Source organism: Fringilla coelebs (genome assembly GCF_963513975.1).
Source record: "Fringilla coelebs genome assembly, chromosome: 1".
In the NCBI taxonomy this organism is placed as follows: domain Eukaryota; kingdom Metazoa; phylum Chordata; class Aves; order Passeriformes; family Fringillidae; genus Fringilla; species Fringilla coelebs.
In genome coordinates, this window is record NC_140028.1 from 88,221,647 (window position 1) to 88,246,125 (window position 24,479).

General features: G+C 43.2%; 2 protein-coding genes across 2 annotated transcripts in view; both read left to right on the forward strand.

Moving 5' to 3' along the window:
• The window catches only part of GCNT2 (glucosaminyl (N-acetyl) transferase 2 (I blood group)), a gene marked incomplete at both ends in the record, with an annotated part of 29,570 nt that extends 12,098 nt beyond the window's left edge, over positions 1 to 17,472 (forward strand). The window contains 1 exon segment of the mRNA XM_084206582.1: positions 17,172 to 17,472. Coding sequence (XP_084062708.1) covers positions 17,172 to 17,472 — 301 coding nt within the window.
• A 79-nt stretch (positions 17,473 to 17,551) lies between these two features.
• Positions 17,552 to 21,180, forward strand: LOC311158141 (transmembrane protein 14C-like). The gene is made up of 4 exons (XM_084213325.1): positions 17,552 to 17,738; positions 18,048 to 18,149; positions 20,080 to 20,164; positions 20,393 to 21,180. The coding sequence occupies exons 1-4, from the start codon at positions 17,663 to 17,665 to the stop codon at positions 20,448 to 20,450; spliced, it is 321 nt and encodes a 106-aa protein (XP_084069451.1). The 5' UTR covers positions 17,552 to 17,662; the 3' UTR covers positions 20,451 to 21,180.
• The last annotated feature ends 3,299 nt before the right edge of the window (positions 21,181 to 24,479 follow it).

Genomic DNA, 24,479 nt, shown 5'->3' on the forward strand with positions numbered 1-24,479 from the left:
TGGCAGTGTTCAAGGCCAGGCTGGATGGGGCTTTGAGGAACCTAGTCTAGTGGAAAGTGTCCCTGCCTGTGGAAAGGGGTTTGGAACTACAAAATCTTTAAGATCTTTTTCCAGCCCAAACCATATTTCATAGGTGCACATGCACGTACAGAAAGCATTATCTGAAGTTGATATTGATGAAATCAAAAATCTAGATGAAAAATTGAATTGTTGTATAATGTTGATCTATCAAATAATCTTACTGATCCTTTTTGAGCATTGAGGGAAAGGTGACTGTGCTGTCCAGAATGTGCACTACTGTTCTATGTCTGAGCAGAAAGATGCCTGGGGATCTAAGTCCAAACAGAAATCCTTGGACATTTCAGTTGATTCACCTGTAAAATCTGAGATGATGAAAAGAGAAGATTAAAATATGCAATCTATGTAAGCACTGTAGTGAAGAAATTTTGTACAAGATGTTCATTTTGGTGTGGGAAATTCTATTTTTCAGCAAATTGAAGTCAGTTCCTCCCAGAAAATCTGAATTCTGGCTGGGGTCAACTTCTAGTCTTCACATGCTTTCCTATGGGACCACACACATCAGCTGTCCCAAATCAATTGCAAAAAACCCACGTAACTCATAACTACTGCCTAAACTTTATTGTACAGTCTCAAGAATTTACGCAGAGAAGCAGAATAAGAACCAGTATTTTCATCTTTACTGTGACTATTTCCTATTGCTTTCACTTTGTTTATATGACTGGGGAAAGGGTTGGAAGGTGAACAGGATTTCACCCTCGTGCATGCTGGTTTTAGAAGCGCCTGGTAGCGCCTCCCGACTGCCTAGAGCTTCCCAGCAGCCCAAAGCATGGATACGAGGAATGGAAGCCCAGGTAAATTTTTTCTCTTGTCTTTTTCTTTCTCTTCACCTCTTCCCTACTGTGAGTTGGGAAATAAACATAGGGAGCAGTAACAGAGGCAGAACATGTTTATTTTAACTTTCGAATTATCACTTAACTTTATGAGCATAGTGCATGCTCTTTTGGTAACTGTATTTTACAACTGGCCTGCACAAATAGCACAAGCGACTTCTGATTGAGATATTTATAGAATAATTATGAGCATCTATTATTTGTAGCTAGATCACTTTTCCAGGAAGCTGGTTGCTGTGATCTCATTACAGTCTATTGTCTCAGAAGCCATAAACCTGGGACCAGATATGTTCTCCACAGTCAGAAAGCTTTAGGTGGTTGGCATTTGTGGTACTGCACTGTGTAGCTCACACAGCCTGAATATTTCATTGTTATTTCCATTATAACCACTGTATGTTTTCCAGTATGGGCATAACATTTTTTTGTGATTGTTCTTTTTGTGCCTGAAAGATGTAACATTTCCACAGCACATATGTTTATTTTCCTCTTCCTTTTTTTCCTTGCCATCACATTAGATTGCCTGTCCAAAAGAGGCCATGTGGCTCTGACAGATATCCTCAGAGGTAGTGGTTGCACAGGATTTTGAACCCAAACTCACAAGGATAACACTCAGTCAGACACTCACCTGAATGTATCCAAGTCAGATCCAAGAGTGCTGGGCAATTCTGGAGTGATAAGTCGTCCCTCTCAGTGTGTGGGATGTTAGCCTGGGACTCAGTTCCAGGCTATAACGAAAAACTCCTGTCCAAGTTTGACCAAGCCACTTATTTTAAGTTTCCAGGTACATCACAGGGAGATAGTGATTTCAGGACGTGGCCCAGCTGTTAGAACAAAAAGTTGCATGCCTCCAGGCAAGCAAAGGAGCCCTTTAAGGACCAGTTTGGATGGATAGCATACCATGAAAGAGCTAAACCAAACAGTTATTTGCAGTATCAGTATCAGCCATGATAATCTCGGTTCAGATAAAAGATAAAACAAGACTTGCCCACAAATCTTAAAATAGCATGCTTGTTGCCCAGAGTCATGTAATGAAGACCAAGACTTTTTCTTACCCCCTTAAAGGCTAAAGACTTTCAATCCTATTCAGCTGGTTTTCAAATAACAGCCTTAACTTATCTTTGGTCTTTATCTCAGGCTGCTTATCTTGCACATGACTCCTGCATGACAGAAAATTCTTGAAAGTCACCTTTCAGATAAGAAAGAGAAGCATGGGGGAATTAAGAGAAAGTATTTCCAAGGTATGTAGGTCTGAAATGGCCCTTAATGACTTTCCCCAGGACTCTGGAGAAGCAGGCACCACCACAGTGCAGGTCAGTGGCGACATCCCAGGCCAGCAGTGTTACCGCTGGGACACCGTTCCTCTCTCTGCTCATATAAAACAGAAAGTGGGTTCTGGCCGCCGTGGGAGAGGTGTGCATCACCAGGCCATGCTATTGAGCCCCCTTACTTCTTCCAAGCCAAATTCCTGCCCTCACTTTCACGAAATATAGTCACAGCATATGAACTATTTGGGACACAGGCAGTCTCCGTGCAAACAGTCCCTCAGGGTATGCAGGGGTCTGTCCACTGACACACATTTCTGCCGGTCACCAGCAATTTACACCTTGCTCAAGTGGGAAAATAAAGGTCACAAGAAGTAATAGGAGCACTTCTCATTCGGAGACACCAGCATGCTTTTACAAGGGAGATCAGTGCTTTTATTTTCCATTCACAGAAGCAGGCAGAAAAGGGTGAAATGATATTCCAGTGTCTTAAAGCAGACCATGGGCAAAGCCAGCCCTGGTACAGTGACACCTAACTCCCGGTAAGGCACTGGACCAAACTGCTTTCCAGAACTGGTCCACCTCTGGAATGACAGAAGGCGGTTGTACTGTCACCTCTGCTCTCTTTGCTAAGGGTGAGTGTGCACAAGATGCCTGAGCACCAGGAGCTCTTTGTTACCCTTTCTGGAGTCCCTCTTAACAACTTCTTGGCAAGTTAGCCGCTGTCCTCTCTGCACTGCTGGAAAGACACCAGAACTGCTACTGCAGCCTGGGAAACATATCAGAGGAGCTGTCTGCTACCTGCTTTAATAGGATGTGTGCAACAGCTGCTGCTGCTGTGGGGACCAGTTTCCCAATGTTCTCCTTTCCTGTTGCTTTCCTTCCCTGATGACAATGTTATAAATAAGAAGCTTGACTAGGCCAATATGCAAGCTGCAATCAATTTATTAATTAATATGGTAAAGTAAGAGCAAAACAGCACTGGGTACAGGGGAGGCAGTTTTTCCTCCAACTGCACACCAATATTTGGGGCTTACAGGTATTTATAGGGGTACTCATAAGCTTTCTCAGCAGTTTCTATTCCAATTGTTTTACTCATCAGCAGTTTCTATTTCCAATTTTTACATCACAATTCTAGACACTATTGTGATTTAGTTCTTCTTCAGGATGCATCCCAAAATGGAGGATCCCCAGATGGTGGTGGTAGTTTCCGAGATGTTGGTCCAGTTTCCGCAAGAATAAAGACGAATCCCATCTGGTGAAGTCCAGCTCCCCAGATGTGGATCCACCTTTTTAATTACAATGACTATAAATCTCATAACAGTAATGTCCAGCTTCCCTTGGTTGAAATTATAAATCCTTGAGATGATGTTCATCTTCCTTTCTCAAGCTGTTTTTCTCTGTTTTGTTAAGGCGTGAGATAAGCATGTTTCCTTTATATATATTCCAAAGCTATAGTTTCAAGGATACAAGCGATATTCTAAAATTATACTTCAAAAGGTTGTTATTGCAGCACTCTTTAAGGCCTGACTACAAGCAAAAAGCAACATGCTTAACGCTTTAATTCAAATGCTCCTAAATCAATCAAGGTTAATTGCAAACAAAAGCTAGGTTCAAAGGCCTTCTTCCATGCTTTACTTTCCTAGTTATTATTACAATTCGCAGCTGCCCCATGGTTGGTGTCCACACATATCGCAATCACAAATACACACATTGCCTGTCTGTACCTGACACGAAACACAGCTTTGTATTTCACAACAAGTATAAGAGACAACAGGGTCTGGCACTCATCCATGATCTTTGTTCCCATTACCACAAAAAACCCCAAAAAAACCTGCATGAGAACATTCACACCCAGGCATTGATTTTCCCATCTTCCCCTAAGCCCAGCATCAATAACTTCATCCCGCTACTCGCATCTCCTCGGATGCACTTACTGCAGGAGGTGTGGGAACACACTAAGCTACCGTGGCATCACAGAGGTTCAGTGAGCATTGCCAATGGAAATATAAGAGCGGCTAAATGCTCAGCAATCCCCTCAGGCTGAGAGCTGCAAGAGAAAGTTTGCCTGTAACTACTGGCCAGCACAGCAATCGCCCATTCACTCCCTTCCCTGTGCGAGCGTCCAGCTCTGTCCTGGCTACTGAACAAGGCTGCTCGCCCATCCTGACATGCTGGAGCAGCCCTTCCCAGCTTACAGGCAAGAAAAGACACTAATGTGTGCTTCCTCTCTTTTCCCCAAAATGTGGGGTGTCTGTCCCAGGGAAAGGGAGTGGGAAAGGAGCACCGTGTCACAGCTGCCCTTGTGCCAGCTCAAAAGGGATATGGGGTACACAGGAGTGTTATAGATGGGTAATGAGATGATTTGCTCTCGCAATTAAGGGATAACTATTGTGTGAATATTAAGGAAACCTTTCGAGATGTACAGTTATGTTATTGTAGTTTAGATGCCCTCTGTTCTCCCCATGGTTCCCTTTGCCCCCACCCCGCCCCGTATTGTTGCCATCAGACAGCCGGGGTTGTCCAGGACAGGTAAAGAGAAGGGGGGCACATGTGTCCCTTGCATGGGGCAGCTGGGAATGGCAAAGCTTGGTGCTTAGGGGGGGCAGCATGGCAACACCTGATCTCCAATCCAGTCACAAGAAAGCAGTTTCCACGGATAAATGGCAAAGAACAGCTGACTGACAGACTTTGGGAGGGGCCAGGGCTGGCTGATGCAACCCCCAGGGCTATAAAAGACTGAGCATCCATCTTGAAGATGAGCTGGCCATGTGGTATCCATGAAGGCAGTTCCCAGCGCTGTGAATTTTTCCTTATGCAGTCCTTTTGTTGTATTTTTGTTAAGGTTTAATAAACCTTTTTAAATTTTCAAAGTGAGCAGTTGTTTCTCACAGCATGCTGTCACTGCCCGCTGCAAACGTGACCAACTTTTGCATCAGTGTGAATGGGAGGTAGTCGATTACTAGAGCAGGGAGCCCACAGTGTCCTGTGCAAGGCCACAAGCCCAGACCACTCATGATCTGAAGGGGTAGGTCACATTAACACAGGACTGCTTTCCATCAGATAGAGACATCTGAGTACATGAGCAGCCTAAACCTGCAATCTTTCAGTGTATTTTTTGTTGCTGCTAATCTGACATCAAAATTGGGAATCAATGAAACATGATGTTGCATTCTAGCTTGTGCTTACTTTTCCTAGGATTCACACAGCTGTGTGCCAGCAACAATTCCAAGTGGCTTTGACACAGTTGCTTGTTGTGTCTGTCTAAACTCCAAGAATCATACTCAAGTCAGCTCTCTCCAGGCAGGAAGAAGGTTGCTAATACAGCCATAAATTTGATCTATTGTTGCAAAGGAATGAAAATGGTGGATAATTCTGTTTGTGGGTGGAGTGTTAAACCACTCCTAGACTTTGAAAGTATATCTGCATCATCCAGTTCCTCACTTGGGACCTGAATGGTATACAGAAAAATAAGGAAAATGGCTACAGATATGTCTCCAGTAGCGGCAGTAGGATCACAGGGGAGATGGGCGTTGTCCTTCACTGCAGTTTTTCTGATGCAGTAGCCTTACTTCCCAAATAGAGCTGTTAGCTGTCAAAGAACAACTCATTCACACGCCTTGGGTGTGAGTATGAGATGAAAGAGAAATACCAGAAGATTCTGAGTAGCACTACTAGTATATTAATCTACCATGTTAGCCATTTCCTTATTTTTAAGTTTTTATGTGGCCTGTTGCTTGAACAGACAGACCTGCGGGTTTTTTCAGACGCTTTAGCTTGCACTGAACTTTTCACCACAGCAACTTAATAATTCAAGGTCATTTTGGTACCTCTCCATCCCACTGTCATTTGTAGATGGGCTCTTGGAAAACAACCTTCCCTGAAACACACACGTCATTCTAATATACACTAATGTGGCTCTGTTCTGCCTGGTATAATTGTTCATTTTCCTTAGCTTAGTCCCCACCCTTCAAAAGTCAGACAGACAGAGACACACAGGTTTTTTAAATATGATTCCAGACAGTGATGCTGGTAGAATGAGCCATGCTCTAGAAAAAAAGGTATTTTGTACCTATGTCTTCATCATTACTCATATAACTAATCCTCATTCTTTTGTTCCTATTCTCCATTATTTTAATGAGACTTCCTGATTGAGCAAGAACTTCTCATAGGAATAAAGTATTAAAAAATTAGGGATTTTCCTGTGACTGTTTTTGAGTTTCATGCCCACAAAGTTGTTGTAATCTCACCATCAGAACCTTCCTCTTTTGAAAAACCTGCTCAGGGGAAAGTGTTGCAACACCGTTGCAGCAATCACAAAAACACCTTAATTGTAGAAATTCTGAAAAATTACTCTAGTCCTCTAGCCCCCATGCAGATATTATGGTTCCCCTGAGAAGATATAACTTAAAGCAGGCTTTGGTCTGGTCACTGGAATTTAAGTACTGCAAAGGAATAATCCTTTTTTAACAACCAACTGTTTGCTTCTCACTGAAATAGCACTTAGTGATGATGGGATAAGGATGGATATGTCTTCAGTAAGGCTTGTTGGAAAAGCACAGCTACTAAATGGGCTTGTGCTCCCTCACTTGGCTCTCCTTTACCTTTTCAACTATCAGGCATTGGTGTAAGAGGCTTCAAAGAACACAGCTCCTTGAAGAGCAGAATTAGATGAGAGTAATTTAAGGAAGATTTGTTTTTCTCTCTAAACAACAACATCAGGTAATGTCTGTGATGCATGTAAGTAACGAAACTTCAGTCCAGCAGTAACAGAGACTTTTCTTGATATTCCCAGATGCTGAGTTGCCAACAGCCCTTGGTTTTTTTAGGGGGAAGATTCAACCAGACCACTTGAGCCTATCCCCCTATCCCCTCCTTTCACCTATGAGCAAATTCTTCTGACCACATCTAAAGCTGTGTTGCATACAGCTGGGATGTGTGTTGAAATACAAGCCCTGATGCCAGCACACAGCCAGGGTGGAAATTGGCAGAACCATGCCTAAATGGGTGCTGGGGTGGGCACTGGCAGCTCCTGCAGAGCAGTTCCCCTGTTGTCTGTCCTTGGCACCCAGCATGTCCCCACAAGTCCAGCTCACTCCCACTGGGAGAAATGTTTCCTGAACTGCCCTCTAGAATTCAGCTCCTCAATACCAGGACTGCAACACTCCCATATACACTAGAATTAGTTTGTGGGTCAAAAACAGCACAGAAAAGCTTCCTCCAAAACATATCAGAGGAAGCTACTAGAACTGAGACTTTTTCTTATTATCCATCAGATGTTTAAACACAGGAGGTGCAGATTAGACTTATAACTGTCAGCTGCCTAACAGCTCAAGAAGATGACAGGTATTGCCTTAAATCAGAACACTTTGTTTTAAATAAATTTCTTGCTTTTTTTCTGAGTTTCAATTTTTTCTTTCCAGTTTCTGAGGTCTGCTTTGAAGCTCAACAATCTTGAGTTTATTTTAGTTAAACTTTCACCCTGCCACACGCACACTTTTGCTTTTTTATACCCCACTGAAATGAAAATTACTGGTGGCAAAATATGAAATTGAGCCTTTGTACATATTTAAGGAGGGGTGTTGGTCTTCTTTTTCCTCCATTGTTGCAAACTCATCTTGAAAGAAAACCTTTTTTTCTGAGGACTGCCCCCCCATCTTTAGCAGCTACCTCCCTTCCCTGGTCAGGTGAGATAACTTGTCTTTCCGGGCAAACAAGAAAACAGACAAACCAGAATTCCAGAGCAAATCATTCTTGCATGCCACCTTATGCACCTGGTCAGACAAATTCCTGTTGCTGTTCAGGGTTAAGAGGTGACCCTTTCCATCCTACCCACAACTGCTCATCAGCTTCTCTCCATCTTCCTAAACACTGGATTGAGGCTGGATTGTGGATGGTGGGGAGACTGCTCTTCCCTGTAGTGGGAGGTGGCTCATGGCATTGGTTTCAGGAGCAGGATCATGCAGGAGCTGCTGGCCAGTGCAGGGGTGTGCCAAGGCTGGCAGTGTGGGCACTGTGATGGAGGTGGGTGAAGGGGCTGCTGGTGGCCACCGAGGTGCTGCTGGTCACTGCTGTGCTGCTGAGGCACACTGGGGGTGAGTGGGGGCTCTCTGAAGGCCACGGGGCTGGAGTGGGCACGTGGCACGCTGCTGGCAAGGCAGGCACCCTGCCTGAGGGGCAGGCAGCACTGGGACACAGGCCTGCCAAATGTGTCTTGCAGCCCACCTATATGTGACCCATCTCAAGCCCTACATGTTTCCCAAGCATAAATATATGGCTCCAGTGTCCAGCAAAAGTTACTGTGGATTTCAGTCATGTCTTGCAGAATAATATTGCCAAGGATGGCAACAGTTCAGCAGATTTCTAAAGAGCAAACTCCTGTGCATCAGCTTGTGAAGTGCAGGAGAAAAGCTCGGATCAGTTAGTGACATAGAATTGTAAAGAAATTGCCCCTTTGCCTAGAGAGAAATGCTGAAGGGGAAGCACAGGCTGTTTCAGGGGGCTGGTGGAGATTAGCCTGTTGCTAGAGAGGTTTGACCCTGGAATCACATGTATGGCACTTGGAAGGTCAAGGCAAATCAGGCAGCATTTTATGCTGCAAGATTTCCAGCCTAGTGTTGGTTTAAGTGTGCATGTTACAGAAATGGGGGTGCAGTGGCTCATGGGTAAGCTGCCTGTGTTTGTTTTCATCATCTGTGGTGGTGATGCAAGAAGGAAAGGGAAGATGCAAGGTGGCCTCTTGGAATCAGCACATGCAGAACAGCTCACACTGGAATTGTAATGGCAAAAAAGCTGAAGGGAAGGGCTTAGAGGGGATGTTGCCTTTGGGGTTGTGTTGTCTTTGTCCTGTGATAGAGGTCCAGCTCTGAAGGAATGCTTTTCCTTCCTCCAAACATCCACCACTAAGAAAAGGCACGAAATTAAAGGCAACAGAGGGGCTGACCCATCTCTCTTGTGGCTCTCTCCACACCTGAACAGTGCAATGCTGCTGGTGGCTGTTCTTAAGACCTGGTGGCAGCAAACTTGTTTCCAGAGCAGTGCTCAGTATTGCTGCCCACGAGGTGGCTTTTTCCTGTTCCTGGTTTTCAAGGACAAAACTCTGCTAACCATGATGGAATGGGAGAAAAGAGGTGAACAAAAGTAGAGTGAGCAGCTCATGACAAAATTTATTTCAACTTTCATAAGCAGCACCACTTCTCAGACAAACTGTTTTTTTAAGAACAGTACCTCAGGAAATTTCTGAGTCTGAAATCAGTCATTCAAGCAACTATTTAAAGAAAACCATGATAATTTTTTTTTCCCATATTGAGCTACACTTTACCCTACTTTTTAATTAACTTACAAAGATGCCTTATTTCCTCAATTTGGGAGTTGGTGAATAATGTGAAGTCAGTAGTTTTGTATTCCTGGAAGGCAGTGCCTTCCAGTATTTTTGTGGATGTCCTGGGGTCATTCCTGTTTTGTCAGATATCTTTCTGCTTTGCCATTGTATCAGCATTTTTCAAAACTTCCCACAAACTACAATGATTGCCATCTGTTATGAACTGATTTTTAATTGGGATGGTAATGCATATCCCAGGCTATTTAAAGCATTTATTCCCTGCCATCACTGTCTCTTTTTCTCTTTCATAAAGTGTTATCTTTACCTTAATGCTTTCTGTGAGAAAGTAATATTTTTCTGAATTTTCCCCAGGACAAAACCACACTTTTTGGCATGTTGCTTTATTTGGTAAACGCAATATACAGAAGGGGAGAAATAAAGCTGTTAAGTTCTGGTTATAGCTGACACACACTGCTGTTTATGGCAAAGTGCTATGGTAGTTCTGCAGTTGGATCATACAGCCTTTCTTGCATTTGTTTTAAGTCTGAGTCAGTTTTTGGGGCATGGCCCTTGGTACGAGTGACATTCCTCGGGGGTTGGTATTGGGACTGGCACTGTTTAACATCTCTGTCAGTGACACGGACAGTGGGATTGGGTGCACCCTCAGCAAGTTTGCTGGTGACACCAAGCTGCATGGCACAGTCAGCATGCTGGAGGGAAGGGATGGCATCCAGAGGGATCTGGACAGGCTGGAGAGGGGGCCTGTGTGAACCACATGAAATTCAACAAGGCCAAGTGCAAGGTCTTCCATGTGCGTTAGGGCAACCCCAAGGACAAACACAGGCTGGGGGAAAACGGTTTGAGAGCAGCCCTGAGGAGAAGGACTTGGTTGTGTTGGTTGCTCAGCATGACCCAGCAGTGTGTGCCTGCAGCCCAGAAAGCCAAATGTATCCTGGGCTGCATCCAAAGCAGCATGGCCAGCAGGCTGGGAGAGGTGGTACTTCTCTCTACTCTACCCTCACAAGAAGCTGCTGGGAGTGCTGCATTCAGCTCTGGGTCCCCCAACATGAGAAGGACATGGACCTGCTGGAGCAAGGCCAGAGGAGGACTATAATGATGATCAAAGTTTGGAGCACCTCTCCTATGAAGACAGGCTGAGAGAGCTGGGGTTGTTCAGCCTGGAGAAAAGAAGGCTCTCAGCTGACCTTTCCAGTACCTAAAGAGAGCCTGTAAGAGAGCTGGAGAGGGACCTTTTACAGGGGCATGTAAAAGATAAGACATGGGGGAATGGATTTACACCATAAGAGGATGGTTTTAGATTGGATATATGGAAGAAATTCTTTACTGTGAGGTGGTGAGGCACTGGACAGGTTGTCCAGAGGAGCTGTGGATGCCCCATCCCTGGGAGTGTTCAAGACCAGGTTGGATGGGACTTTGAAAAACCTGGTAGAAGGTATTTTTAGAGACAAGTAGAAGGTGATAGTTAGTGACAAGCAGAGGATAAACTCTAACCTGTTTATATCCTGAATAGGTCCTGTGATCTGCCTAAATCTGTATCTATTATTATATATCATCATAGGCTATAATTGAGTTTCAATAACTCCTTTCAATTATATCATACTTGAATTTGTTCTGTTAGTCTCTTTCCACAAACAAACAAACAAACACCAAAGCAAAAATCCAGTACTTACCACTAAATTAATGTGTTAGTGACCCAGCGTTCAAATAGCACTTGGAGGGCAGTGCTGGTTGGGAAGATTACGTGAATGATCATGTGCAGTATCATGCTGAGGCTGCTGCAGAAGAGGGATTTTATTTCTCAAATGAAACCTTTAGGTCTTTTGTGTTGACATCTTGTCTGTGCCATGAAAGCTGCTCTCAGCAAAGAAACTTGACAACCATGTTAGCAGCCAGGCATCTGTTGATGTGTATTCCAAAGCATTTTACCCCAGCTCTGTGGAGAAAGGTCTCAGAGAGTGCACATAAACCTGAACATAAAGCTCTTAAAAGGACTAACTATTTGATTTTCTGTTACCTAGCTTCAGAAGTCCCAGGATCCATAGCCAGCACATGATGGGGAGGTGAAAGTGGTGAAGTGGATTGGTATGGAAGAGAGCCATGGAGGTTGTCATGGTAATGTGTACATTCTTTTCCATTTTTTCTTCCTGTGCTAGCAACAAATATTTGATTTCAAGAATCATTAATCCATTAATCCATAGTTATGTGTATTGATGAGAAAAATAAATTGAGAATTTCAGTCAGCTTCAATGACAGCAATTTCACATCAACACAACTATATTGAAACCAGTGAAAATACACAAATAGCACCCAGAATTAGTTTGTGGAAAATCTAGTGTAAGTAAGAGTATTGGTTTCTCTTCACTGACAGAGGAAATTCAGCTGGTGTTTTCAGGTGACAACACCCCAGCCTACAACGTCACTAAAAGCAGTCAAGAGAATAGAAGTAGCAATCTTAATTTCTGCTGTGTCAGAGCATAAACTCATGAGACAGGATTTTCATGGATGTTTTGTAAATGCAAATGTTTTGTAAATGCAACTTTGGTTGGGTTGTTTCACACTGCCTGCAAATCACTTAACACTTGGAGGCCAAAGTATGAGAGACCCAAAAGTAGACACCAGGGCAAAGCTGCTCTCGCAGCTGCAGGAGCTTTCCATTTTTGTCATTTTTAATGGGATATATTCTAGCTCCAACTTTTGTCTTGCTACCCTGTCATTGATATTTTTTTCTACAAAAATAGCCATGGATTCTTGGCACTTTTTTGCATCTAAAAGACAAGTGCAATGAATCACAATAAGCAAGATCTTAAACACAGGAATACAACTTCTGGCTATACATATAGATATCAGTATATTCTGTCAAATATACTGATATTTACTACAGAAAATAACGAAGACTACTGGAAATGGAATAAAGACACTGCATTTCCCAGATCATACCTGTTCTTTAAATATCTGTTGGGACAAGGTTTGTAATAGCAAACAGGATCTTTTACTAGATCATGTGCCTGGTTAGAAAAATCAGATAGGGACTGAGGCACAGGAGTCCATGTCTGAAAAACAGGGGCTTGCATATTTGTCCTACTTGGCCGACTAACTTAACGGGAAAAAAAATTAAAAAGAATTATTTACAGATTGCAGATTTTGGTTCATCAGTGTCCTTAGACTGTCCTGTGTAAGGACAGAGAGGGAGAGATGGAAAGTGGGGAAGATAAGTACTTTCAGGACTGAAAAAGCAGTCACCAAGCTTAGGCAATAACGTAGTGTTTCTGTTTTGTATCTTGATGTGGCATAAGACTTCTTCCCAAGTGTGTTCAGTTTCTTGGCATACAGTGGTTTGTGCAAGCACAGCCTTGGGTTCGGCAGATCACAGTCCCATTTTAATTCCACAGTAACAGCCACTAGAGGGAAGTCTTCTAACGTCTGAGCACATTTTCCCTTTAAACTCTTCGTAAAGTACACATCATCTCAACCGACCAAGAGATAAAAAAAAAATTAATAAATTTGGGCTTGAGAATATTTTAGTGTGGCAAGCAGAAGACAAAAGTCATGGGTATCAGTCATCATGTCTTAAAAAACAAAGCAAGGAAGCAAACCTATGGATCCTCTAGCTGTTGTGGATGTATTCACATGGCATGTTAGCAGCACTGTTGAGTGACCCAGTCAGCTGCACAAAAGCAGTAAAAATGGGGATGCCTGAATCTAGGGAAACTGTGTGCTGCTCTCCCGCCTTTCTTCTGAGCAAGCAGGGATGGCCCAAAGAATAACTCTTGAATAACAGCAGTTTACCACCAACTTTATGAAAACATTGCTAATTTCAGGGTCGTTTAACAAACTGGATTGCAAACTGCAGCAGTTCTGTAACAGGAACACAAGACATTTAGATGTCCTGGAGGGTGGCTGATAACCTGCAGGGAAGGTTCTGAACAGACAGGATCTGCCTCAGTCAGCTTATTCTGCTTTCAGAGCTGTCAACACCTAATGATGCAGATTCCGGCAGAGAGGCACCAAAAGTTTACCTTCAGAGAAGAAATTCTGTTTAGTATTTTGAAGAGGGGGGAAGAGAGCTTTGCTATCTTGCTGTCATAGAGGAAGCTGAAGAGAGAAGTATTGCAGAGTGAGTAATTCTTTCAAAGAGGGAGTTTTAGGAAGGTCTAGAGACTTAAGAACTTAAGAGAGGTCTGGGACCAGCCCATCCCCTCCTTGGTGTAATAAACAATATCTCCCAAACTGAAAAATCCCAAATAAAATAAAGCTGTTCTCACCATTTTGTGTGAGTATTTAAAGTAGCCCAGAGTACAAACAACATCTCATTTCGTTGTTCAGACTCCAGAAGTGAATAGCAAAATGTCAGCAGCAGAAGCAATGAGCTTGGGAGTTTGAAATTGATGGATATAATGGCAGATAGCACTCTGAACCTGAAGAAATACAGATATTTTATGGGTAAACAAATACATTATGGGTTATATTACCTATTCAGGTAAGAATCCAGAAAAACATCACAGATTTCTGTCCATATGTTATTTAAGGTTATTTTTAAAAATTTTGTTTTGTTTTGTTTTCATGAATGCTAATCCAGATTATGCTTTTCTGTAAGTAAATTCATCTTTTTTCATGGTGTGACTGATTTTTGCAACACCTGCTTCATCTTCGGTCTTTCTTTCTTTTTTTTTTTTTTTGGTAGAAAGAACAATAAAGATATTCACTGTACAAGAGACAAAACAATGATTTGTGGTAGCCAAACTGAAGAAGTGCATTGAAACCAGTGAGAGCTTACCATACTGGTGTTGATTCGAAATAGCAGTAAAAGACAGGGAAAGATGAAAAACTGGAGGGGAAAAACTGGAGATGAAAAACTAGGAAGGATATTAAGGAAGATTAGACTCCCCTGCACAACAGTGACAGCACTGATTCAGTTCAGCAGCTGTGGTGCACCTCCACAGAGAGAGCTTGGGCTCCTGTATCTGTACATCCTTTGTCTTGTATAAATATGGCAGAGCAAAAGAAAACCAAACAAAAGCCAAAACCCAAACACAACAAAAAACCAAAACCGCCCCCCAGATGTTTACCAAAGAATCCAACTTCACTTTAGTAATTAAAGGAATGTGTATGTAGAATCATAGTATTATAGAATGGTTTAGGTAGGAAGGGACCCCAAAGATGATCTAGTTCCAACATCCCTGCCATGGGCAGGACTTTCATTCATTAGATAAGGCCCCCACCTTGCGTGATCTGGAACACTTCCAGAGGCACCCACAGATGCAGAACAAAAATCCAAGCACACTTTAGTGAGCTTACAGTCTCGTTTGGTTTTCTCTCTTGCATATCCCATTCCTCTGTTGGCTGTTTCAATTCCTCTGCCTTATCCTTCAAACCTTGTCTCACATAATTTGTGAGTACACAGCTACCACAAACCCATTATTTTGAAACCCACAAATGCAAGGCTGAAGCATTGGCGCCCATGAATAAATCACAGCGTAGCCACAAGAGGCATAAAACTGAAGTAGTCAGTAGGATTGTCTGCTCACTGGCTTCTGAGTCAGTCTCTGGTTTCTAATTCAGTTAAAGCATCAAAGATTCTGATTTATGTGAGCTGTGAGGTCAGCAGTGACATCAGCAGCACCAAACAATGAGAGAAAGTGCTGCAAACACAATGAAGGATGGTCTCAAAATAATGATAAGGTGTTACATTGTGATGTGCAGGCATAGATCAACACCCTCAACTTTCACCAGGAAGCTGCCTGTGATCATACAAACATCTAATTAACAGCTTGACATAATGCTTAAAAAAAGGTTTACTGGCATTACTCCAAAGCAGAGGGGCACTTTTGATGACCCTCTGCAAATCATTCTCAATGGATTTAAACAAAGACCAATTTTTATTGCTTCAGATTCACAGTACCACCCTCTAGCTATGGCTTTGTTTTCCATCTCCATCCTCTCACACTCTAGGAATCCAGGGAAGATTCAGACCTTTGGTAACAGAGGGTCATCCAAGAAGAGGTCTTAGCCTAGCAAATCCTGCTGTCTCATGGCTGGTGAGTGCCAGCACGGTGGGGGTTTGCTATGTGGACATGAAGGCTCACTAAGAATGTAAGAATGTTTAACAATTGGCTGGTGTGTGAATGTCATTCTTGTGAGGGGCATCTGAAGAGGCTGGAAACAGGCATTAGAAATAGGCCTAGAAACAGGCCCTTAAGGCAAAACAATGGCATTAAGTAGGTAACACCAAACCTTTCTACCTGATTTGATTAGGTGCTTAAACTAAAATGGAGAGAGCAGCACCTGTGGACTGATTCACATGGGAAGTGAGAGATATAACTAGCAAATAAACAGGGGGTCAAGTACCAATTATAGAAAAGTTATGTTACCAATGAATGATTCTGCATTAGTTTGTTAAAATGTATAAATAGTGCAATCAGTTTGTTAAAATGTATACATAATGTAAAGTATTGATGATAAGTGAGCAGACCAAGCTCTCTACTTTGTGCAAACTGGAATGAAAGATGGTAACACCCGTCTCAGTGAGTGAATTGGCACAGGGCACCAGTTAGCAAGCCTGCCTTCAGGACAAAGGCCTGCATCCAGTGCCGTGCTGGGCAGGCTGCTCCATGTGGTGCTGGGGGTTGTGCCCTGTAGCACCACCAACCACAACACCACCATGTGTGTGGCGTCCTCAGCAGAGCTGCCAAGGAATCCAGATGCCTTCTTTTGACATCTGGATTGGGCTTCCAGGGCAAGGTTGGCTTCTGAGAGGAGGCACCAGGACCAACCCTCATGTTGGGCACAGTAAGCCAGCTCCAGGACAGACCCGCGGCTGGCAAAGGCCGAACTCATGACAACAGTGGTGGCACCTCTGTGATAAGGTATTTAAGAAGTGTAAAGAACTTACTGCACAACAGCATCACCAGCTGGAGAGAGGAATGAGAACCTTTTGTGAGGAACAGCCCTGCAGACAGGAAGGTCAGTGAAGAAGGAGGACAGGAGGTGTTCCAGGTGCAGGAGCAAAGGCCGAACTCATGAGAACAGTGGTGGCACTTCTGTGATAAGGTATTTAAGAAGTGGAAAGAACTTACTGCACAACAGCATCACCAGCTGGAGAGAGGAACGAGAACCTTTTGGGTAATAACAATTTGGACAATTTGGATTGGGACAATATGAGACAATAAAAACAAAGAGTTACAGATATCCAGGTACCTTTTTCTGGGCAAAACAAGCCTGAAAAAGGACCCACGTTAACAGAGGATTAACCCTTAAAAACAATAGCTGGTTGCATATTCATACACCTCATACATGATGCATAAATTCCATTCAAACAAAGGATTCTGTCTGGTCAGCATCAACTTCTTCCTCTTAATCCTAACGGTGTCTTCATGGCTGAGCAAGGCGGCAAGAAGTTCGTTTCTTCTGCTAAGAGAGCAATAACTTCTCTTTCTCTGAAACATTTAGGTGTCCTGTGGCTGCTATCTCGCTGCGAGTCCTTTCTTTAAAAAATGTATCTTACATAGCATAGCTCCTATTTTAACATTATGTTATAACCTCAAACTAACTTAACACACTACTAAAAAAATTAATACACCATAACTTTCTAACATAACACATATAATACTCATTTTAATATTTGCGAAAAGCCAATCATAAAATACGCATTTTTCACAGACCCCACGCTAGGGCACGGCACGAGTGCGAGGAGGGAGCAGCAGCGCAGGAGCGGCGCTATGGACCGACCGCAACCTCCACTTCTCACCTCTGGCAGTGCGGGGTGATGGCGAGCCTGGGAAGAAAAGGGGAGGTGAGCGTTTTCTGCTTCATTTCTGACCTGGAAAAGTCGGAAAACTGCGTTACTGATGGGCAGTCAATCAAGCAAATCCTCCCGGGACCGAGACAGCACCGCCACTGCGCCGCCGCCACCGCGGGCCCTCCCCGGGCACCGTTCCGGGGCGGGGCGGGAGCTCCGTGAGGCGGCCCCGGGGTAGGGCGGGACGGGGCGGGGCGGGGCGGGAGCTCTGTGAGGCGGCCCCGGGGCGGGGCGGGAGCTCCGTGAGGCGGCCCCGGGGCGGGGCGGGAGCTGTGAGAGGCGGCCCCGGGAGGGCGGCCCAAGGTCGGCGCTGCGCTGCGCTGCTGTGCGCGGTTTCCGCGGCTGCCCGCAGATGGAGTACGACTGGCTGGGATTCGGCTACGCGGCGCTGGTGGCGGCGGGCGGTGTCGTGGGTTACGCCAAGGCAGGTGGGTGCTGGTGGCCGTGGCCGTCCGTGTCCCGGTCGTGCTTGCAGGCAGCCCCCGCTCAGCTCCCTTCCGCCCCGCCCCGCTCCGCTCCGGGGCCGCTGCCGGCGGTGACACCGCAAGTCCCGCTCGGTCCTTGCTGCCACCAAACAAGTGCAACGAAACGGTGCTCGCGGGGGTGTGTTAAAAAACCTCCCCAAGCCCCTCATCCTAATGCTGTGTTTAGATTGGTTTTGTGGATTTACTAGTACGGGAAAGTGCGGGCTGGCTCTGCGCGTGTTCTTCCGCTGACTGCTTTATTTTTTATTCAAGGCAGCGTCCCGTCTCTAGCTGCCGGTCTTCTGTTCGGCGGCTTAGCGGGACTAGGCGCGTACCAGCAGTCCAAAGATCCAAAGAATGTGTGGCTTTCCCTCGGTAAGTTTGCTCGGCAGCCGAGTACTCGGTGTTACTGGTAGCGGTGGGAACAGTAAGCTTTTTTTTCCCTAGCATGTTTCAGCCGCTCTGTGCCGTTGTACCTCTACAAATGTTGTATGTGGTGGCAGGACCCCCTGCCCGCAGCCAGGAGGTATTTGTGTGAGAGCACAATACCTGGGTCGCACACCTGGATTGTCCAGTGTGAATCCAGAGTTTGTGAGAAATACTTGTCTCCTTTGCCAGATTAGATAATGTGTTACACCAACACATTAGGTGCAGGAAACATACATGGAAAATTTTTGGTTGTGAAGCAGCGTTTTTAGCCTGTGGTGGTGGAATAAGCACTATTTTTGCAACAGTGACAGCAGTGTGGCAGGTGGTATGTGGCCTTAGGGAACCCTGGTTTGCACAAGCATCTCAGAGGAGCAGTACATGTTCTAATGCATCATACACTCTGGAAGAAACAGTATGTTGAAGAAAAGAGGCAGTGATCTATTCTGATTGTTTTCAGTAGAGCTTACAAGAAGTTGTGGGTGTTAAGCTTGCAGTTAACTCTTCAGGGGAAGGAGAAAGATGAAATCACTGTGGAAAGTATTATGAAGCACTCAGGTGAACTCAGGGAGTTCCTTAGCTGCAAGAGTGTAATATCTGGTTAAACCACTATCAGGAACTGATTGTGCCTTTAGGCACTAGGGTATCCTAGATGAGTTCTTGGGGATCCTGCTAGTTCTGTAACTACTCCCTAGTGTTACTAGTGTTATGATAGTTTAGCTTTACAGTGATTTAACACTATTTTAAACCAGTAGGACTAATGTGCTGAAAGGCTCTGTGAAGCCATTGTAGAGGACCAACTTTGTCAATAAGGAATGAAACGTAAAATGCAGCTCAATGTAAAGCACAATTTCCATTTGTGAACTGTCCTTCCACTCTGGCATGCTATGGGAGTGGCTGTGCATCTCTGGCACAGGTTTTTAGGCAGTGTCATGGAAGAGGGGCGAGCAGTTTTTGTATATCCTGATGTAGTGCCTGGAGTGTTTTCAAATAGACCTCTAGAAAGCAGTGCTGTGTCACAGTCTAGTACAGCTCTCCCTCCCTCCCTCTTCAGCCCTCCTTGCAATGTGCAGCTGTGGCTCCTGCAGAGCTGTAAGTTGGTCCCAGTACATCAAGGGTAGAAATGCAGAAATGGAACCTTGACAGAATATCTCTAGAATACTTTTTACCCTGTCAGATGCAAACAAACTTGAGCCTTTGGAAAAAGGTATACGTCACTTTCACCTGCCTTTCTTCTTCAAAGAAACAATTGCCCTGTAAATTTCATGTGAATGTTGATGGGATTCCTTTTCTACATTTAGAGATAAAATAATTTGCAGTAATGTCTAAGATGTCAATTGCTCTTTCAGTTTGATCCTTTGGATTGCTTTCTGGTTTCTAATCATATTTTCAAGTGGGGTTGTTTTCTTTCCAGTTGTAGTATTTACTGCCACTTTCCAGTTCAGAATGTCCCAGAGAAATGGGAAGTATAAATAATATTTACCTCCCACATAGTGAATACTGTCAACATCCCAGCTTTCTGGCAGTTTTAAGCCTGCCTGTGTTTGAGGGAATTCAATCATTCTTTTGCAAGTAAGGGTTGAGGGAGAGCTAGTGACCTGTTCAGAGGATTAGAGTTTGTGGGTGATCAGACCATGGTCTTAAGCCTGGTGAGATCTCCTTGCTTCTGGTGACCAGTGAAGCATGCTTACCAAAGCTGCTGAGAAGCTTGTAATGACAGCTTTGATGCTGAAGAAAATCAAATTGTTTATTCCCAGAGGGAGGCATTCCTGTCTGTCCATGTAGGTCTGTTTGGTTGGTGCTGCTCAGTGTCTGAGTGTGGCAATGCTGCACTGGCATTTCTGTGTCAAATGGTTCTGACTGGGCTTCTTTTCAACAGTGGCATCTGGCACCTTGTCTACTGTTATGGGAATGAGATTTTACAACTCCAAAAAGGCAATGCCCGGGATAATTGCTGGTGCCAGGTAACCACCTGTCCTTTGTTCTTGTCTGTGTTATTGAATATACATTTTATTTAGTGTATTTGTGGATTATATTGTTTTAAAAATGTAACATAGTAAGTTCTGTGAAAAATGAAATCTTGTGGTGGTGTTCAGCTAAATGAAATTATGTCAATGTTTTCTTCCTTCTTGTTTTTTATGGGATTTTTGCCTCCTCCTCCCTCTTTTTATAACAACTATTTTGTTCCACAGTTTACTGATGGTTGGACGGATTGGATTGCAGATGATGGAAAAACCTATTAAGCCATAAATCTGCATCAAGTGACTTGAAGACACATGACTGAGAAGCCCAAAAATGCAACTGCCTAAATGTGCTGTACATAAGTGGAAAAGGCACTGCCACCTGTGCATTGTATTTTTCATATCCTATAATGCACGTGGGTTGTGTTTTTAAAGGACCGACATAGAGAGCCCTTGTCATGGGATTTGTCTTAACATTTTCTGCACTGAAAGCAAGCAAGAAAATACGAGTGTAGCATTATTTTAACTTCTGGTCCTGAAACTTAGTGCCAGCAAAGACCTCCTGGCCCTTGCATTCAGACAGTTGCAGGATTGAAACTTAAATGCATCTGACTTGTCCTTCCAAAATCGTGTGTACCTCTAAAAGCAGGGGAGAGGAGTTGCCGATTTGTCACCAGTAATTAACAGAATAAATGTGTTTATGATGTTCCATCTCCCTTTTTATCCATTCAGAGTGTTTGTCAGTCAGGGAGTTTGTTCTCCCAGCACTGTGTGTTAGAACCTGGTCCCACAAAACACAACCACGGAGCCAGCTGTCGAGGCTCTGCTGTAATGCAATAAATGCATACCCATGCCTTGCAATCACTTGTAAGCTCAGCTGTATGTCATTCATTTCACTTTTACAGATTACTACTCATAAATCAAAAATATGCTTTATTAGGTAATGCTGAATTGTAGGCACAGCTTAATTAAAAACTTATTTCAAATAAACTAAGAAATTATTATTGCAAACTTTTGTGTTCTACATAGCTTATTTTGTCTCTAATTGTTCATCTGGATTGATACAGTTTGGTGCCTTTCCTGCAGGGTGTGAGGATATATTTGTAAGCATGAATTGTGTAAGTATCTATTGTATCCCTGAATCTAGTAATTTGTAAATATAAAAATCTGAACTGGGAGGGAGGTGGAGAGCACAAAAACATACAGACTACATATTCAGACAAGTATTATATTGACTTTTTTTAGTTTGAGTTTTGGGTTTTGGTTGTTTGTTTTGGGTTTTTGTTTGTTTGGTTTTTGTTTTTGTTTATTTTTTGTTTTGTTTTTTGAGAGGATAATCAAGATTTAGAAAATACTATATGAAAGTTTATTTAAAGACTGAAGGGCTTATTTGATCAGTCTTTGTCCTCAGCTGATTCCCTTAATGCTTGAAATCATTCTAAATATAAACCTCCCATAGAAAAATATCCTGGAAGATACAAATCATTGGTAATGTATCCCTTTTCTGGTCACATTTAATTTATGTCCCTTTTTGCACAGATCCTGAGCTTCGATTTCTTCAACCTTTTTTCTTTGGTGCCTGGTACTGAGAGAGATGGAAGCAAGAGGGCTGGTGCATTAGATTGGTAAGACCCTGAAGTTGCTCAGAATTCTCTGAGTATCAGGGTAGCACCTTGGCAGGAGGGTCACATCCTGTTGTTTTCCTTCCCTCCTCGCTTGTCCCAGCAGAACAGGCAGGGCAGTGACCTTGTGCTGCGTGAGCAGGAGGCACAGAGCTGGGCCAGTGGCCACAGCCAGGCTCTGCCAGCAGGGGGTGGCTTGCCAGGCAAGTCACAGAGATGAGGCAGGGCTGAGATCAAGCCAGGATGCCAGGTCAGTCTGACTGGGTTCCAGATCTGCAGGGACGTGGCCAGGAATGGGTGCACCTCCAGCAAGTGTCTCAGCAGCCTGGTCCCAGGCCAGACAGCTTGGGTCAGAGCTGGCTTGAGCACAGACAGATCTGGATGGGGAACTGTGCTCAGAGCATCTCCTTTGAGCCCTTATTTATCACCCTGCAGAGCTCAGCTTCAGGTGTTCATCTGTATTTACATTTCTCTCCTACCTCCCTGCATAGAAATAAGGGGTGTGCAGGACAGCAGATGGCTTGTTAATATGTCACCCTTTTAAGTGCCTAATTCCAGCCCAGGACCCAGCACTGGTAGGCAGGTGTCCCCATGTCTTTGTTCTAATTTGAAAAAGTAAGCCGGACATTAGTATTTTAGACACTTCTCCTTTATGGGGAGGTTTTTTTGCCTCTTCATATTACTGTTGAAGCAGTTTTCTCCTGTAGGAGTAGGATGCAAACATAAATGCATCTCCTGCAATAAATTGAGATGACCCAGCAGTTTTGTAATTGTATAATGCTGGTCTCAAGCCAGGTAACTTACCAGAATAAAGACAATAGAAAGCAGAAAACTGGACAGGTATGTGTGTTGGGAAACTTTTGTACTTTAGATCAAAGTGTGAAAACCCTTGCTGCTGTTTCCTGAGCTTTGGAAAGCAATGGGTTGAATTGAGAACTGCTGGTAGAAGTCCTTTAGAACTTGTGGTAGAATGCTCATGCTCAGGATAAATAGCAATAATACAGGCAAGGGGACAAGAGAAAAACTTTAGCCTTACATACGTTTTATCCCTTTGAAATTTTATTAGCAGATAATAATTTTTTTAGGCATTTCTGCACTAGCAGTCCAAAGTTACCAATGGATCAGAGTTAAATGACTGTACAAAGCCTGTTAGCCTCTTCTTGCTGTTTGCAACAAGAATTATTCAATACTTCTCATGCTTTGCTTGTGGACAAGTAAAGACTGATCTGGTTATGTCAAAGTCCTTTCAAGGTTCATTAGCATGTGACAAGGACAGCATGTTTCTTCTAACCATAAACAGTTGCTGTTTATTTTTCTGCTCTAAGGTGACTGACTCACAGACACGAGAGCTATTGGCACATTATTAGTTAATTCCTTGATGAGGCTGTGATTTTAACTGTCACTGGTATCTTGTATAAGAGAAGAGTGATTAATTTAGTTTTTGAATTATAAAATCATAGCTTTTATGGCTGTTACAAACTATCTGGGGGTATCTTTCATTGCCATAGCAAGTTACAGATATGTGCTACAGTTAAATTAAGATGCATTTAAGTAGCATAGGGACATCTCTTAGTACTAAGGGAATGGCAAATACTTAGTCCTAGACCAGTGGCAATTGAATTAAACTCGCTAGTGCATTACTAACCAGACTGCCCTATCCTTGCATAGCTCTGACAGTGTTAAAAAAAGTAGCATTTTCTCTAGGTGCAGTTTTCCTAAGAAAATATTTGACTTTTTGGTACAACTGTTTTAGATTAAATTGCTTTCCAGGAAGTTAATGAAACACATATATTATGACACACTGGGTCAACAAAAGGAGTTTAAATTTTAATATTCATTTATAAAAGCCATACAAATAAATTATTTTTTTTAAATGCTTGAAGTCATCATTAACAACTTTACATCTTTAAAGAGCATACTCAGTTTTTACTTTAAAAGGGCAAGTTTAATGTTACTATAAGGTCTAAAGCATTTATTCTAAATGCACTTGTTAACAGAAGTACGCCAGCTCAACATCCTAATAAAAAATTCACTGTACATTGCAAAATCCTTTGGGCAATATTATTATAAAAGTTAGCATAAAAGCTGGGGAAAGTACTGAATGAGCATATAAACACAGACATACTGAATTATTAAAGTTTTGTGTGTGTTTTCAGGTACCAAAGTTGGCCTTTAAGATCTAAAGCAGAAAGCAATGTCTTTGAGGAACAGACCACTAGTCTTCCTCACGTAGCCTATTCAAACTGTAGTTTAGTCTAATCACCCAATAAAGAATGTAGGAACATGAGTTTAGTGATAATTTAGGCATTTTTGGCTAATTCATCCTTAAAATGACTGACAGACTGCAGTGATTTAGGCTCCTTAAAGGTCACTGTGACATGCCCTTGACAGGACAGAGATAAATCTCTACACATGTTTGACCAAAAATGGCTACAAGTTAATTAAAACAGCAGAATCTGATTGTTGGGCTTCACTTCACAGCTTGGTAAATAGTATTCAGTACTTGTTTAGCTATTTTCCAATATTGCTGTATCATTCAACAGCCCTCTATCAGCCAGATTTCTAGACCTTCCTTGTGTAATATCTATCAGTGGATTGCCTATGTCCTATTACAAGGGTTTCAGTTCTCATTGCTACATGAATATTTGTATCTTACAGACCTGAGTAACTCTTTGTTACAAGTGAGTTCTGAAATC

Excerpts from the sequence above, each read along its gene's own strand:
- LOC311158141 (XM_084213325.1), top strand. The coding sequence starts at position 17,663 with ATGGAGTACGACTGGCTGGGATTCGGCTACGCGGCGCTGGTGGCGGCG. Across the intron at positions 17,739-18,047 it reads CGTGGGTTACGCCAAGGCAG|GCAGCGTCCCGTCTCTAGCT; the intron begins GTGGGTGCTGGT and ends TTTTTATTCAAG. Across the intron at positions 18,150-20,079 it reads GAATGTGTGGCTTTCCCTCG|TGGCATCTGGCACCTTGTCT; the intron begins GTAAGTTTGCTC and ends TCTTTTCAACAG.